Here is a 16,962-nt window from a genome sequence, read left to right as displayed (position 1 = left end):
CTACAGGGTAAGTTTCAGGACAGCTAGAGCTATCTATGAAGAGAAATGCTGTTTCAGAAACAAAAAAATTAAAAATTTTATCTAATTTTAAAAATATATCAACTAACCTGGGATTATATTCTTTACTGAGTTTTAACACAAGTGAGGATCAGTCACATAAAATCAATACCAAAGTTGATGAATAATTTATTTACTATTTGTTAATATTCTTCAGCTCAACTCTTGGAAGAGCCCCTAGGGATATATACCTATGATGTATTCCTACTCCTAAGTACTTAAACCAAAGATGTATCAATAGCCTAGTACCTTTGACAATATGAATGTGGTCACAGGTTATAAGTTCATCTTAAAAGAAGCCTTAAAAAGCATTTAAGAAGGCTACTAAGGTTCCAAAACAATTGCAGTTTTGTTTCTGCAACATTTCCCCCTGTAGTGTATCTCTCAGCTATTTTAAAATAGGTAACACTGAAAATATATTTTAAAGTAGAATCAAGTGACAATCCTTTTACCATAGATTACAAAATTTACAAAGAATTCCTATTTCTGCTTTTTAAAAAATAAGTCAAACCTTCATCCTTTTTCTCACCTGCTGGTACTGAAAAGACAAAAGTCCTAAAGACTCATCAGGCCTAAATGCTTTCCTCAAGGCTCAGTTTTCTCATGAAGCTCAAGTATGTTAGCTTCCAATATATGTGAGCAAGGGAGACAAACCAAGACTTGAAGCACAGAGGTCTGATCTTTGGAAGGTATCCACGTAAGGAAAAACGTAGAAATGCAGTTCATTCTTCAATTTTGCCTGCTCTTCCAGTCCCGATTTTCCCTTTTCAATACCCAGAAAAGCACAAGTTCCTCTGAATGCCTGCCTCTACACGGGAGACCTGGTACAGAAACACACCCCTAACTACAGAAATAACTCCTTAAGGTAGTCTTAGGACTCAGGCCGGTTCAGAAACAGCAGAACTGTTTGCTTTCTTAGGTTAAAGGAGGATGATTACAGGGTTTGGGGGCACGATTTATCAAGCAGCGGAGGGCTGACCAAGAAGAAGCCAGAGACTGGGTTCCATCTAGACCCAGGAACCGCCCCCTGGGAGGCTAGACAGCCCTCGGTACTTCCCTGGCCGCCTCCACTCCGGAGTGGCCGAGCCGGGTCAAGCTCCTTTGGGCGGCTTCCGGGTCCTCCGGGACTCTAGCCCACACCCGGCCCGCCCCCGGCCCGGCTCCGCACCGCTCCTCGCCCTTTGCCCGGTCTCCGCCCCGCTCAGTGACACCCCCCCGCCCCTCCCATCTAACATGGCCGCCCCGCCGGCCCAACCCCCAGAACAACCTAACTTACTGGGGGCGCGCGGCACCGCCTCCCTGCGCCCATTGGCGCCACGGCCCCCATTCGCCTCCTTCATTGGACAGCATCGGCCGCCACTCGGCAGCAAGGGCTCCACCTCCCGGCCTTTCAAGCTGCTTAGTGAGGACATATAAACAAATCCCGAGAGGGAGGCCCCCGTCGCCCGCAGCCTCCGGGGAGGGGCCGGGGGGGAGCAGCAGCCCCACGACGCCCCTGCCCGCAGTTCTCCCGGTCCGCTCCTCCGTCCCTGGCCTTCCGAGCAGCAGCTGCTCCGGTCTCCCTCACACGCCCCTCTCCTCCCCTCCCTCCCAGCCCCTCCCACCCGCTCGCCGCTCTGACAGGCCGGTTGCCGGCAGTCGCGGTCCCCGGTTCCCGGGAGCGCAAAGGGCACGGCCCTAACGGGGCCGCCCGCCCGCGCGCGGTCGCCTCTTATATAACCGGCGGCCGCGGGGGCAGCACGGTCCGGCTCGCATCGGCAACCCCGTTCCGCGCGCCCTCGGCCCGGCGGCCCCCGCCCCGCTCGCCTGGAGCCGGGCACCCGCGCCTCACACCCGCGGTTCTCAGCCGCCGCATCTCGCCCGCCTGTGCGGCCGCTCGGCACTCACCTGAGGCTGAAGACGGTTCATGCACTAGGTCCGGCCGCGCTGCGGCGGCCGCGGCCCCTCTCCATGCTGCCTCGGTTTGTTTTGTTTATGTCCTTCCTGACGGGTTCCCGGAAATCGCGTGACTCGCCCCCCTCACGTGGGCCGCGGCGAGGAGGAGGAGGGAGGCGGGGGCCCGCCGCCCCAGGCCAATCGCGAGGCGCCCTGAAGTCTGGCCAATCAGGGGCTCGGCCCGGCTGGCGCCCTGTCACGTGATACCAGAGGGGCGGGTTGCTGGGGAAAACCAGGAAGAGAGGGCGGAGCGGGGGCTCGGAGGCTGCTGTTGAGCGTGGGCGTGGGCCGCTGGGGATGGCGAGCTGCAAGCTCGCATTCGTGCGTGATGTTCTTTTCAGAGGCTTCCATATTCAGTCGGTAGGCTCAGAACTAAGATGAGGACCAAGGACTCCGAATGCCCACTTTACAATTTAACTGAACCACGGGGGATTAAAGGAATATTAATTAGTAGAGGGGCTGCATTAACATTCTGTTTAGTAAATGACGTTCCTGTTCCCCGATAAAATTGGCCTTCGATTGTTGTTCATTCATCAACTCATATTTATTAAGTCTGGATGGCCAGACCCTGAGTCGGCTTCATGCACCTTTGGAATAGAACCTGTATTCAGCTGTACAAATTGCTACTAGATGTTTTATGGACAAGGCTGTCTAACCTGTGATAGTGATGACATAATCCTGTTGACAATTTATTGGGTGTATAGTTTGTGGTAGGTTCAGTATTCCTAATAGTTCTCCAAACAGACACATAACAATAAGAGAACCATTTTTCAAAAGGAAAAAAAAAACAAAAACTCAGAAGAATTGTTCAAGGAAATAGCCTACCTAATTATCGCAGTCTGTGTTTCCACAATTTTTTTATACTCTGGATCCTTCTGTCTTAGTCTTCTGGGTGCAGGGTTACAGGTCTGCACCCACACACACATATGAACACAGAAAAACGTATTTTCTTAAGCAAAGGAAAAGAGGATTAAAGGACAGAGAACCCTTATCAGATTCCCTTCAAATATCAGTTTTCCTTTGGCTGTACTAGTGGCTTCAAAGCAGGCAGGATAGAGGAACAGGGTGTTGTGGTTAGCCCCTGTGATCTCAGCACTGCAGTGGTGGAAGCAGGAGGACTGAACTTTATTCTTAGCTACACTGAATTGCATTCCTGGTCTTCAGAAGACCAGGCCTCAAAACAACCTTATGCTCCCCGCCAAATTAAGAGCCTCCCTCCCCCATTCACATAGACCCAGGCAAGTGGTTCTCAGCCTTCCTAATGTTCCTCATGTTGTGGTGACCCCAACCATAAGATTATTTTCATTGCTATTTGTAACAGTAATTCTGCTACGGTTATAAGTTGTTATATAAATGTGTTTTCTGATGGTCTTAGGTAACCCCTGTGAAAGGGGTCATTTAATCTCCAAAGGGGTGACAGTCCACAGGTTGAGAAACATTGTGGTAGTGTCTCACTATCACAGCCAAGGACTGGGATGAGATGTGATGGCACAGATCTGTGACTTCGACACTGGGGAGCCTGAGGCAGGTGCAACTCCATTCAAGGTAAGCATGAACTACATTGTAATTTGCTCTCTGGTTCAAAAGTGAGCAACCATGGGTTTGGGGATAAAAAGTTTGCCTAGATCATAATCCTAACAAAGGTTGGGTGAGACTAGCAATGTCCCTTGTTCTCTGCCCTCCGTGTCAAACATATTATATAGCCGTCACTATGTTACTGGCTTAGTAGTAACCTGGATCGGAATCCTTGCTTCAACACATGTGAACCATGACACTAAATTTCTACATTTGTAAAAATGGGATTGGTGTAAGAACTGGGTGAAAGAATTTACATAGGGTTAGTAAGATGGCTTAGTGAGGACAGCACTTATCACACAAATGTGAGGACTTGAATTTGGATCTCCAGAACCTATGTTAAAGATGGCCGAGTATCAGGAACATCTGTATCCCAGCACTCCTTCACGGAGATGGGAGCCTGAGACAGGAGAACCCCAGAAACTCACAAGCCAACCAGCCTGCTGCACAGTGATGATGAGACCCTATCTCAAACAGTGTGGACACTAGAACACACGTAAGTGCCTACATTCACACACATGAGTTTAATTTAAGCAAACACATACACATAAACTGTATACACAGATGCATATATAATATAAAAATAAAAAGATTGTTTTAAAAAAAAGTCATATAAAGCACTTACCAGAGTGCCTGACATATAGTTAGCACTAAATGAACAGTAGTAGCATTAGACTATTCCAAGGACATCATTTGGAAGACCAGCTATAGACTGAATAGCAAGTAAGGATAATTCTAGGCAACTCAGCAATTTAACAGCCGCTAGACCAAGCTAATCTCAGACTCATAACAATCTTCCTGTCTCTGCCTCCTGAGCACACGTATTACAAGCAAGAACCACCATGCTGGGCTAAAGCAAACTTTTTTGGACTTCAGATTAATAGGTAACTGTAGCTTCATAGGAAGAAAATAAAATAGTAAATCACTCTCTCAGAATGCCAACCACAAGTAAGACCCTGATACCCAAGGATGAAATTAGTAGTTACCACAAGGCAACAAAAAGGATTATAATTACCTCGTTACATTTGACCATAGCCCCTTCTAATTTCCCCATTAGGTGGAATTGAAAATTTAAAAAACTACATAGTGAGTTCCAGGACAGCCAGGGCTACACAGAGAAACTCTGTCTCGAAAAAACCAAAAAAAAAAAAAAAAAAAGAAAGAAAGAAAGAAAGAAAGAAAGAAAGAAAGAAAGAAAGAAAGAAAGAAAGAAAGAAAGAAAGAAAGAAAGAAAACTTGAAGTTGGAGCTAGGCTCCCCGGACTTGTTTCTGTGGGGGTTCACACTTTAAAATGCCAGGAGTTTGACCCTCGCCTATTTATCTTTTCAGAGTTCCACATTTGGAAGCTTTCCCACAGAAGGCTAGCCCTTCTGCTATCACACTACCTTTCATACAGGCCTTTGTACATCAGCCAGGCAACAGCCTCACATCCTATCACAGGGCTCTGCCATTAGTGACATGTGATGGTCAGTTACAGTGTTGTCCAGTCTTTATTCTTTCTGTTATCTAGAGAGGGATGGAGTTTGGGCAGTGGAGACTTTCCATTAAGGTTTGTGACAGGCTGCATCCTGCTCTGAATGGATTGAAACCACAGGCTCTTAATTGATTGGTGGATTTTTGGAGCTTGATGCAGCCAGATTCTACCACAAAGTTGGCAGAAAGATTCTGGGATAGTGTTGGCTAGAGGGTTAGAAGGTTATTAATCCTAGCCACAAAGTGGTGAGCAGCTGGCATGCCACTTCCAAAAGTGTGTAACAACACGCCTCAGAGTATGTCATACAACAGGCTGAATCAGAAGGTTGAGATTTTCTACAAAGGTGAGACAATGACACAAGCACAATAAGAGATACACTGGGCACCACTAAACTCTTCAGAGGACTTTAGTTTTCAACAGGCAGTTGAAACTATGCCTCATATATGGTATAATATTCAAAAGCTCAAGAAGAATCAGGCATGGTGGCTTGTGCCTCTATCCCAGTAGGTCAGTCTGTATGTATTTGATAAGTGTTAAGTTGCTTGGGCTCTGCGAAGGCTTCACAGGTATTCTCCGCATACGTGGACATCTCTCTCACTTTAAACCTTAAGAGTGCAGAAGGCCGAAGCAGACTGACTCCAGGGCTTTAGGGCCAACCTGGGTAACACAGGGTATTCCTCTCTCAAAAAACAGAAAGATTCAGGGAATGGTGATGCATACCTTTAATCTCAGTGTTCAGGAGGGAGAGGTAGTCAGGTCTATATGAGTTCTGGGCCAGCCTGGTCTACACATTGAGTACCAAGATAGCCAGAGATGCCGGGCAGTGGTGGCGCAGGTCTTTAATCCCAGCACTTGGGAGGCAGAGGCAGGCGGATTTCTGAGTTTGAGGCCAGCCTGATCTACAGAGTGAGTTCCAGGACAGCCAGGGCTACACAGAGAAACCCTGTCTTTAAAAAACCACCAACCAACCAACCAAACAAACAAAAACAGCTGTCAAAAGCCTTGCATTTTCTTACTATTTCTGTTTGTTTGGAGGCAGGGCCTTATGCGGCTAAGGCTGTCCTTGAACTCCTGTTCCTCCTGCCTCTGAATCCCAAGCGCTGGGATTACAGGTGAGCACCAGCATACCCAGCTCTACATTGCCTTATGACCCAAAGATGGAACTGTGTGTGAATCCTCATTAGCAGACTGGATTCTGCCTGCTGACTCCCAACACATCTTTTTAAGTGTCAACCTTTCAGGACTAAGTGTTTCTTTCTAGACAGTCTGGACTGTGGGATATGGTCGGACGTCACAGCTTCAAAAGTGGGACTAATTAACTGAAACCTGGAAGATCTCCAGGGAAAGCTGTGCCGCTCTAATATTTGGCACTGACTTTTTCCTGAGAAGATGACAGTATTGCTGAGTAGTCTAAAAGAGACACATTGACGCTGGTAATTGGATCCTATCCCTCATTCATCTCATCTAAGAAGTATTCTTTGGGGGACAACTTGTCCCCACTGTAATCTCTCAATGGGACAGTGTTCTTATTTGATAGCCCTGAGTGTCAGTTTCTCATTTCTCCCTGAAAGTACCAAGTTCAGCCCGAAATACCCCATTATTTATCTATCCTGATTCCGTAGCCTACCCCACAACTCAGCAGCAGACCTGCGGGGCAGAGGGCAGACTTGTGGATCTGATGAACCAATTACAAACCCTAGCCCATCTACTAAGGAGCAGGACCCCCTTCTCCCCCATGCAGCCTGCTTAACCCTCACTCCTCTCCCCTTCCCCTGCATTACCCATGCCATATATGCCAGCGTTATTTCCTCAGTGCACCACGTGGGCATGCACTCTCGCTACAGAGTTAAACATCCAAGCCTATCTTTACTGACAACTCAGGGAAAGGAGAGAAATGGACATTTGTTTGTGAAATACTGAACGTGTACACATGAGACCCTGTCCTTGCCCCAAAGGACCTCAGACCCTAGTGAGGGAAGATGACAAAATTCAGGAGAAGTGCTGCTTGTGCTGCTGTGCCCCAGGCCTCGGTGCCCTCTCTCTTAGCTTACTTGGGCAAATTCCTAGCCCAGCTGATACTACGTCCCTCTCCTCGCTTGCCTCCCAGGTTGATCTGAAAGACTATCAGTGCATGAGAGGCTCCCCCATCTCTGCCTCTCGGGGAGGAATGTGACCAGAGACTTCTTAGAAGAGAGGGAGGCAGTTAGAAAAGAAAAATGTCTCCTGGCAGAGCGGCGGCCGCAAGCAGCTGAGCGTGTTCGCTTATCTCCCAGTGCAGCATTCTTGTCAAAATTGTTTCAGCTCTTTTGCTGACCGAACACTCCTGGGACAATGAATCGGGTTTTTAATTCTGTTTTATCAGCGCTGAGCTGAACATACACTGTTCAGCTCGGTGGCTGTAAGTGATAGCGAACTGGGAGGCAGGGGAGTGGGAACAGCCTAGCGTTTGTGGTGGAAAGACTCCCTACACACAGGTATAATAAGACATTCTGCTGGCGAGGCCAGAGTGGGAAGATAAAAGCCAGAAGCGGAGGGGCAGAAGATAAGAGCAGGAACCCAGACCCGCAGCCATAGCAGCTTGAACTGGGAGAGAAGTCTTGTTCTAAAAAAAAAAAAAATCAAACTGGTATAACCACAAGACTAGCTTCTCAAGGGCAGGAAGTAAACAATTCAGAAAGATTTCTAAGGGAAAGAAGCAACACAATGCCAAGCGAGCACAGGGTAGAGCGGGGTCCTCTGCAACCAAAGGTTTGCTTTAATGCAAATTTACAGGGTCACAAGTTTCCCTGAGATTCAGAAAAACCCAGGAAGTGCCCATGGGCTGTGAGATATGGCAGACCATCAGCTTGCCTTTTAGGTTTTAGTTTTCCTTTTGTTTTCGCAAAGCCTAGGCTCACTAAGTAATTAATGAGTTCATCATACCACAACTACATCACCAGGTCACAAACATGTTTAACAAGACCGAGCAACAGTTGCAGATTTTGCCAAAAGAAGGCAATGCTAAGAGAAGGGCCAAGGCCCCATCTCGGCACTTAGCTTAGCCGCAAGGCATCTCTCTCTAGGTCCCTGCAGGGAGGTAGCCTGCCTTTCCAAACAGTTCCAACTGCACCTGCGAGTACTGCACTGACGATTGCTCCTCTTAGGTCAGGAGAGCTAGAAGATTCTGCCCACAGAGCTGGCTGGAACTCGCTAGCTCCTAGCAACTAGCTCCTGTCTGCCAGGGAGTTCCCCTCTTCCCAGTCTGGCGGAGGAGGCAGCCACCTCTGTGAGAGAGAGTAATGATGGAATTGACGTGGGAATTTAGAGCAAATATGCAGCCGTTACCCCTCCTCTTAACCAGGGAGGTAAGGGCAAACACCGTGGGAGAAGGGAGGATCCAGTGGTGGGTTTCTTCTGGTCTGAGGGTCGGTAACTAGATCAGGAAGGAGGCCAAGTGCTATCTATGCTCCTGCCCTGATCCAACCCAGTTACAGTCTGGCAACATCGACAATCAGCTTTGCACGCGGCAAGCAATGCCTAAATGGTAGCTATTAATATTGTAATTGTTTTGAGGTACAAAGGCTTCAACCCCATCCCAGGGCTCTGCTATGCTAGAGAACTCCCCCCAGCTCCTTTTTATTTTTATTTTGGAACAGAGTCTCACTAAATTGCACGAGCAGGACTTAAACTTGTGTTCTTTCAACCCGAACCTTCTGAGAAGCTGGGAGTAAGGCTTGTACCACTACAATGGGCTGTTATCACTAATAAGAATGGTTCTGAACATTGTGGGGGTTGGGAGGGTTAAAGAACACCATAGATAGAAGAATTTACGGGTCTCGGCTAGGAACCACGGAGCTCAGAGAGAGGCACCCTCGTTCGTATGCAAGACCAGCTATATAATTTTCAGAGTCAAATAAGGAACAAAAAGGCCAGGACCCTGGCTCAGAAATTATGGAGAGACGGAGACGGTCCTGGCGATGCATGCCTGCAACCTCCAGATGTTAGGGATGTGGGGATGGGAGGAGTACAAGCTGAAGAATAGGTGGAGGCGGGAGAACTGGGCCGCCAGCTCAGTGGCCATGCAGCTGTGTTATACAAACGCATGCACAAAGCTCTGCGTCTCTCCCCACCTCCTTCAGGTTTTCTAGACAGGGTTTCTTATGTAGCTGTGGCTGCCCTGGAACTCACTCTGCAGACCAGGCGGGTCTTGAACTCAGAGATCCGCCTGCCTCTGCTTCCTGAGTGCTGGGATTAAAGGCATGTGTCACCACTGCCTGCATCACAACTTTCAACACAGGAAAGAGCACTGAAAAGTCTTTGTAACTTAAGAGCACTTGTAACATTGCTTTGTGTTAACTCAATTCCCAAAGATCAGAATTTACTAAATTAGACGCTATCTCCCATGAGGTTCTTTTTTTTTTTTTTTTTTTTTTTTTTTTTTTTTTTACACACACTAAGTAAATGGGCATCGCTGAATACCTCCTGCAGGCACGATTGTGGGAATCAAATACTTGAGTAGGCCAGGTGTGGTGGCTCATTCCTAAAATCCAGACAGGATTTCTAAGCATTCAAGGGAGGACTGACTCATCTATGCCATGAGTTCTAAGCAAGCTAAGTCTACACAGTAAGACTTTGTCTCAAAAGAAACAACCAACCAACCAACCAAACCAACCAAATGACAACTGTATCCACAGAGATAAGCAAAGATTGCTGTGAGAAGCTGGGTGTGGGGGTGGGGGGATGGGGGGTGGGGGAGGGCAAGTACCCTTAGGAGAGAGCCTGGGCTCTACAGAGCTGAGCTGAGCTGAGAGAAGGGAGGTGTCTGCAGAGGGTAGACACTGGCCTAGAACTCAAGTCCCTCCTCACTCAACCTCCTTGAGTAACTGGGATTACAGGCAAGCGCCACCAGGTTCAGCCCCCAGTAGGCTTCTAATGGGAGGTATCACATATGTTTAGACACAAGGGATCTGTCTGAGCTAGGGAAAGCTGTAAGTACCACGCAACTGACAGGGGAGAAAGACCATGACTGATCAAGGGGAGGCATTTTACCCTGGAAAAACGTGAAGGGCATTCACTGGCAGCCGTGGGCCCTAAGAGCAGACTCTCTTGTGTTTTGGTTTATTTACTTGGTTTTGTTTTAATTATTACATGTGCATCTATATGTGGGTGTGTGCACTTGTGAGCATGGGTGTCCACAGAGGCCAGAATAGGGCATTGGCTCCTCTGGAGTTGGAGTTATAGGTGGGATGAGTGGCGTAATGTGTCGGGAACCAAGCTCAAGAGGTTTTTGTTTTTTGTCTTTTTTTTTTTTTTCAAGAGCAGTAATGCTCTTAACCACTGAGTCATCTCTCCCACCATTCCCTCAACGGCTGTTGCACCTGAGGCCCAACCACTGGCGAATGGAACCCCAAAACAGCTCTAAAAGCTCCCGAGGTCTCAGACATGGGATAAAACACGGGTACAGGGCGTTAGACAAGGACTGGCTGTGTTTATTCTTAGTTTTAATGTCCCCCCCCCAAAGCCTTTTGTGTCTAATGTTGATCTCGGCTGAATGGTAGGAACCTCCTCACGGTGTTTTGATGCCTTTGGGAAATAAAGAGGGTCAAAACCTTTCGGGTGAAGCCTCTGTGCCAGGATCACCTGGTAATTTTTATAGGCAGGACACATCTCATCTGAGCTGTTTTTGGACACTGTCCCTAATGTCTCCTCTCAGCCTGGAATTCTGTAAGCATTCCTTCTATGGGTTTGCCACTTTAGCAGCATTTTTTTTTCTTCAAAATCCTTTTCCCCAGCATTAGTCCCCCAGCATTAGAGATTTTAATGCCCTTACTTAGTAAATTTATTTTCCTAGGAAGCACTGGATGGGGTGGGAGTTGGAGTAAACACATTATGCAAAAAGCTATACTTTAAAATTATCAATCCTGTGTGTGTCTGAGCACATATATATGGGTGCCAGCAGAGGTCAAAAGACTGTGTCAGATCCCCTGCAGCTAGAGTTACAGGCAGTTTTGAGGCACCCAGTGTGGATGCTGGGAATCGAACTTGGGTCCTCAGGAAGAGTAGCTGTACTATCTCTCTAGCCACTTCCCATTCCCAACACCCCCCCCCAACATCCCTCCCCTAAAAAAAGGTTGATGGGGATTAAACCCAGGGTCTCTCTCAGCTTGCTAGGCAAGCTCTGAACTACCCCTCCAGCCCTATAAACAACCCTTTATCTCGCGTCCGTCCGCTCAGGGCAGGGCTACCAGTTTGCTTATCTTTTGCAAGTAGGCTCCTCCTGTACAAACAGGGCCTGGCTGGAAATACCTGCTAAAAAAGCAAGGTGCAGGGGTGGGAGGAGGGCTGAGAGAGAGTCCCTCTTAGCTTCCTAAACCATACTTCCTCAAACACTGGCTTCCTTTATAAAACATCTACCCTGATTGTTCCATTTTGGAAAGGCAGCCCACGGTAGTAGTGTTCTTTGGTCAGTATGAAGACTCGTCGGAAACCAAGCCAACATCTTGATGATAGTCTAAAACAGACTCTTGTTCTGCGGAACACTGGGGCTTTCTTTAACCCGTATGGGACCCCAGCGCATTTGCAGCCCCACAGTTCCACTTTCTATGTGGGCAGAATCCACATCAGTGTTCCCTTTCATCACCCCACAAGGTCACTGCGAGCACCTACACAAAAGGAAGCCAGAGAGAGGCCTCACACCCTGAAGGCTCCGAACCACCAGGGCCCTTCAAAGGTTCCCTGAGAACCCACTGCTTTTGATGATTCAGAGTAGCTTCTGTGTCTCAACAAATCTGACATCACTTCCCCTGATCCTGAATGCTCATGGGGTGTGGGGGAGGATGGAAGTACTAAACATTTTTGACAATAGTCAACAACACACACATACACACACACACACACACACACACACACACACACTATTAAGAAAAGCATACATTAGGCTAGAGAGACGGCTCAGCGGTTAAGACTGCTTTTTCAGAGGTCCTGAGTTTGATTCCCAGCAGCCACATGGTGGCTCACAACAATATATAAGGGAATGAGGCCCTCTTCTGTGTCTGTAGACAGCAACAGTGTACTCACTGTTATTTATTTATATAAAATAAATCTTTTTTAAAAAAAGCAGCCGGGCGTGGTGGCGCACGCCTTTAATCCCAGCACTTGGGAGGCAGAGGCAGGCAGATTTCTGAGTTTGAGGCCAGCCTGGTCTACAGAGTGAGTTCCAGGGCAGCTAGGGCTACACAGAGAAACCCTATCTCGAAACCCCCCCCCCAAAAAAGGCATACATTAAGAAGTAATGCATGCTTTGTGACAATTTGAAAACTACACAAAATTGTGAAAGAAGTACTAAATTATGATGATACTATGGTCTACTTCCTACCATGCATTTTTTTCTGTGACCATTTATAGTCTGCAGGGATTGTCTTTAAAATTCTATTATCATTTATCTGTAAACTTTTTTTTTTACATTTGTGTTGGTTGAGACCAACATATCACAAAGGATCTTGATATGTAGTATAGACTGGAATGGAATTCACCCTGCAGCCCAGGCTAGTCCCTGACTCAGGACTCCCACTTCCCAAGGACTTACAGACATGGCTTACTCTTGCCTTTCAAATGTATTGTTTCCTTAGGGGCTGACAAGATGGCTGAGTGGTTAAGGCACTGCTGTTCCTCCGGAGGGCCTGTGCTTGATTGCCAGTACCCACAGGGAGGTTCACAACCACCTGCAACTCTAGTCCCTGGAGATCTGATGCCATCTTCTGGCCACCAAGGTGGCACACCTATGGTACCTAGAAATATATGGGCAGGCAAAATAACCACACACACACAAAACTGTTTTCAAAAGTTAAAAATGAAATGTGTGTATGTGTGTGTAATTGGATTTCCTGAGCTGGGTTATGTGCAGTTGTAAACTGACTCTTGGATCCTCTGGAAGAACAGAAACCCCTTTTAATTGGGACCCAGGCTATCTCTCTAGTGTTTCCCATGTCTTTAAATAACATTTTTGCTAAAGAATGTGCTGTAAAAGTAATAAAAATAAAATAAAATCATTTGAAATTATTTAAAGGCACAGTGGTTCCAATGAGAATGGCTCCCACAGGGTCATGTTTGGACACTTGGTACCAGTTGGTAGAACTGTTTGGGAAGGATTAGAAGTTGCTGGGGAAGGTGTGTTACAGGTGGGCGTTCAGGCTTCACACGCTTCTATCCCTAGTGAGCTGCTTCCTATCTGTGGGTCAGACGTAAGCCCTCAGCTACTGCTTTGGCCTGTGCCTGGCTGCCTGCTGCCTGCTGCCATGCTCCCTGCTGATGATAGCAATGGACTCTCATCTTTCTGGAACTCAAGTCCTCAATATACCCTCCCTTCTGTAAGCTGCCTTGGCCCTGGTGTCTTAGGAATAGAAAAGTAACTGCTACAGATGTTACTCTTTCCTATCTCTTGTAGAGATACAGTTTTAAACAACAGATCGGTTATTAAAATGTGGCCACTGGAAGGACAGCTTCTATTTAGCCATCCTCTCTCCTCATCTATACTAACTGTGTGCTACCACACCTTTATTTCTTTACTCATTCATTCATTCATTCATTCTTGGCTTTATCGAGACAGGGTTTCTCTGTGTAGCCCTGGCTGTCCCGGCTTGCTCTGTATGCTAGGTTGATCTTGAACTCAGAGATCCACCTGCCTCCGGAGTGCTAGGATAAAAGGCGCGAGCTACCATCCCCCAGCTCACATCTTCTTGATCAGCCTTTGGCCTAGGACAGCAATGCTGTTTCCAGCTGTTCCATGATAAAAATCCTTTATGTAATAACTTGTGTCATTTTCTTTTTAAAATTATGGATTTTCTACAGCTTCATCCACTTAAGTGAAAGCTTTAGAAGATGCACAGCATGGGAAAAAAAATAACACATGCTTGCCGCTTAAGTCTTCATTTACACTGTAAATACATCTGTTCTCAAATCGGGCTGTGAGCTATTGTCATTTTAAAATGCCTGGATCTAACGAAGCACTGAGGTTTTTTTTTTTTAAAAAAAAAAAAAAAAAAGATTTACTTGTTTTTATATATGTGGATGCTTGCCTACATGAACACATGCACATCACATGCATGCCTGGTGCCTGTGGAGTGGGAAGAGGGCGTTGGATTCCCAGGAGCCAGAGTTACAGACAGTTGTGAGGCCCCACGTGGGTGCTGGGAACCACCCTGGGGTGCTCCATAGAGTAGCAGTGTTCTTTTTTTTTTTTTTTTTTTTTTTTTTCTTGAGACAGGGTTTCTCTGTGTAGCCCTGGCTGTCCTGGAACTCACTTTGTGGACCAGCCTGGCCTCAGCACTCCTCGCAAGTGCTGGGATCAAAGGCATGTGCCACCACCGCCCGGCTAGAGTAGCAGTGTTCTTAACTGCTGAGCCATCTCTCCAGCCCTGGCACCAATGCTTAAATGAAATCCAATCCGTTTTCAGGGTCTTGACAATAATTTCAAACAGCTTCTGAAGCTAGGTGTGGTAGCCGTGCATGAAGCCTCAGCACTCAGGGAGCTGAGACAGGTGAACTCTGAATTCAAGGTCAGGCTGGAGCCATAGAATAAGACCCTAGCTCAAGGGGTGAGGGGGAAGACAATTTTTAAATTCTAATTTTTGATTTGCCATGGACAAAATGCCTTCCTTTGCTAAAAACCTAGAAAGATGTACAAAGGAGTTATGTTTAAAGCTACATTAAAAAGAGTATATTAGCCTGGTGGTGGCTGTGCATGCCTTTAATCCCAAAAAGCTTGGGAGGCAGAGGCAGAGACAGAGGCAGGCAGAACTCTGGGTTGGAGGCCATCCTGGTATACAAAGCTAGTTCCAGGACAGCCACAGCTACACAAAAAAGTCCTGTAGCCATAAAAGAAAAAAAAAGTGGGGGTGGGGGGAGCTATACTGCCAGGTAGTGGTGTCAGGTTCGGCAAGGGAAGACAGACCTCTGATCTGAGTTCGAGGCCAGCCTGAGCTACAGAGTGAGTGCTAAGACAGCCAGGGCTACACAAAAAGCCTGTCTCGAAAAAGCTAACCAACCAACCAAATGAACAAAGCATCTTTATATATATATATATATATATATATATATATATATATATATATATATATATATATATATATATATAACTACACACACACACACACACACACACTGTTGACCAGTGACAAAGCTACAAAAAGAGCTACACTTGCTTAGGATGTGCAAGGAAAGGCCCTGGGGCCCATCCATAGCAATTCTAAACTATACTAGAATCCCCAAGGTGATGTGGTAGAATTTGCAAGCCAGGAAGGGTGAGGTCGGCCACTTATGTTCTGATCTCAGTGCTCAGGCCGGTGCCTTTTATTAGTTTTTCTGGAGCCCTCCAAGTCAAATGACCTATCCAAAGAGAAACTAGGTAGGAATAAAAACGCCACAGAACAGTCAGCTGTCCCTTTGGGTCATCCTATTCTAACAGAAAAGTGCTACCAGCACACTCTGAGGACTTGGCCATTTACTGGGCAAATATCCTGTGTGATTACTACAGTTTACAGATTAGTATCACCATCTCGACCTCATTTGGTAATAGCTTTGCATAATAGAAAAGTCCGGTAGACGCTGGGCCTGTCGGCTCACACCTGTAATCCCACCTGTTAGGACACAGAGCTCAAAGGTCAGCTTGACCTTTTCACATCAACAAAAAGCAAGAGGTGAGTGTCCCTGGCATGCTAGACAGACAAGCAAAATTAGAATTCCTTAAAAGAAGAAACTAGGGCTCAAGAATAAATTGACTTCCTGGGCAAAAACCCCTTACAAAGCTTCCCCTCCGTCTAAACAGATGTCATTACCCCTTCATTTCAAAGCCACTGACACGGCTGAGTGACAAGAACAGCACCTGCCCTTTCAAGGCTCGCAAACAATCTTTCTGAGAAGTCTTCCATCTCTAGTTTGGCCAAATCCCTTTCTTCGCCTCTCATCCTCTCCTGCTTCACACTGGTGCCACGGGGTCTCAGGAGGAGAAAGTCACAGGAAGGCTGAGAGACAACACCGCAGGTCCAGGCCTTTCTCATCCCTTGAGGGCTCTGGAGCAAGACAGTTGCTACCTCAGAATCATCAACACTTGGCCGGCCCAGTTCAGCCCCGGACCCCTCCACACGCACATCTGTCACCAACACTGTGTCAGTGCAGATGATAACAACACAGCAGCCATGCTCACGGATGACTGCAGGAAGCAACTCCACCAAATTGGAAACGAGATCACAAGCAAAGCAGCAGTGTAATCCAGACCACTTCCTGATGAGTCATTTGCTTAGAACAGGGAGAAACGTAAGAGCGGGTCAGCAAAGACAACCCTCAGACGCCGGTCAGCTGGGATGGTGAGTGCCTTCAACTGCGGCAGCCATGAGAAGCACCCGAAAAGCTGCCCTCCAGCATCACGCAAGGCACGTCACAGCTGCAGTTCTGCTCCACCTGACCAAGTGCTGCTACCCCGGCAGGACCAAGTGTGACGCAGCTTGAAGAACCCTGCCTCGAAGCCACTGAAGGGGGCTCAGTGGACGGTAGCCCTGGCAACACAAGGAGACTGTGTCTTTTGCAGCAAACGACTGGGCAGACACATTGATCTGCTGGAAAGGGGTATACACAGTGGGAAATAGAAGGTTCTGGATGGATTATCATAGTGGGCTGCCGGGATGCTTAGGGAATCTGTGGGCTTAGAGCCTGAAGAGCCCTGTGGACCTGTTGTTACTTTTTTCATGACAAAGAATCATTAAAGGTCACACGTGTTGCTCTGGAAGGAGACAGTATGGTGATCTATAATGGCAGATTCCTTCCCTAACCAGTGATCCAGAGCAGGCTGAATGAGGCAGGGGTGGGTGGCCAGGGACAAAGTACTTTAGGGTGGAAATTCCAGACCCTGGGGCTGGAGAGACTGCTCAGCAGTTAAGAGTACTTTCTCC

General features: G+C 47.2%; 1 protein-coding gene and 1 long non-coding RNA gene across 7 annotated transcripts in view; one reads left to right on the top strand and one right to left on the bottom strand.

The window, feature by feature from the left end:
* Crebrf (CREB3 regulatory factor) overlaps nt 1-2,041 on the bottom strand; it is a 56,941-nt gene extending 54,900 nt beyond the window's left edge. For 2 of the 4 annotated variants that reach the window (XM_052195583.1, XM_052195586.1), the window contains exon 1: nt 1,945-2,034. In XM_052195583.1, the coding sequence (XP_052051543.1) occupies nt 1,945-1,965 (21 nt within the window). In that variant the 5' untranslated portion in view covers nt 1,966-2,034. Of the gene's footprint in view, nt 1-1,944 lie in introns of all 4 variants that reach the window. The other 2 variants (XM_052195585.1, XM_052195584.1) reach the window with 2 other exon arrangements.
* On the top strand, nt 1,951-16,806 carry LOC127694153 (uncharacterized). 3 transcript variants are annotated; one of them, XR_007979797.1, is made up of 3 exons: nt 1,951-2,018; nt 3,368-3,537; nt 15,843-16,806. It is a non-coding gene; the product is annotated as an uncharacterized LOC127694153 (long non-coding RNA). The 3 variants fall into 3 exon arrangements; XR_007979795.1 differs by lacking the exon at nt 1,951-2,018 and adding an exon at nt 2,232-2,352 and having other exon boundaries at nt 15,868-16,806; XR_007979796.1 differs by lacking the exon at nt 1,951-2,018 and adding an exon at nt 2,232-2,352.
* The last annotated feature ends 156 nt before the right edge of the window (nt 16,807-16,962 follow it).

This window comes from Apodemus sylvaticus, chromosome 10 (assembly GCF_947179515.1).
Source record: "Apodemus sylvaticus chromosome 10, mApoSyl1.1, whole genome shotgun sequence".
Taxonomy (NCBI): domain Eukaryota; kingdom Metazoa; phylum Chordata; class Mammalia; order Rodentia; family Muridae; genus Apodemus; species Apodemus sylvaticus.
This window is presented reverse-complemented; position numbering and strand designations above follow the sequence as displayed.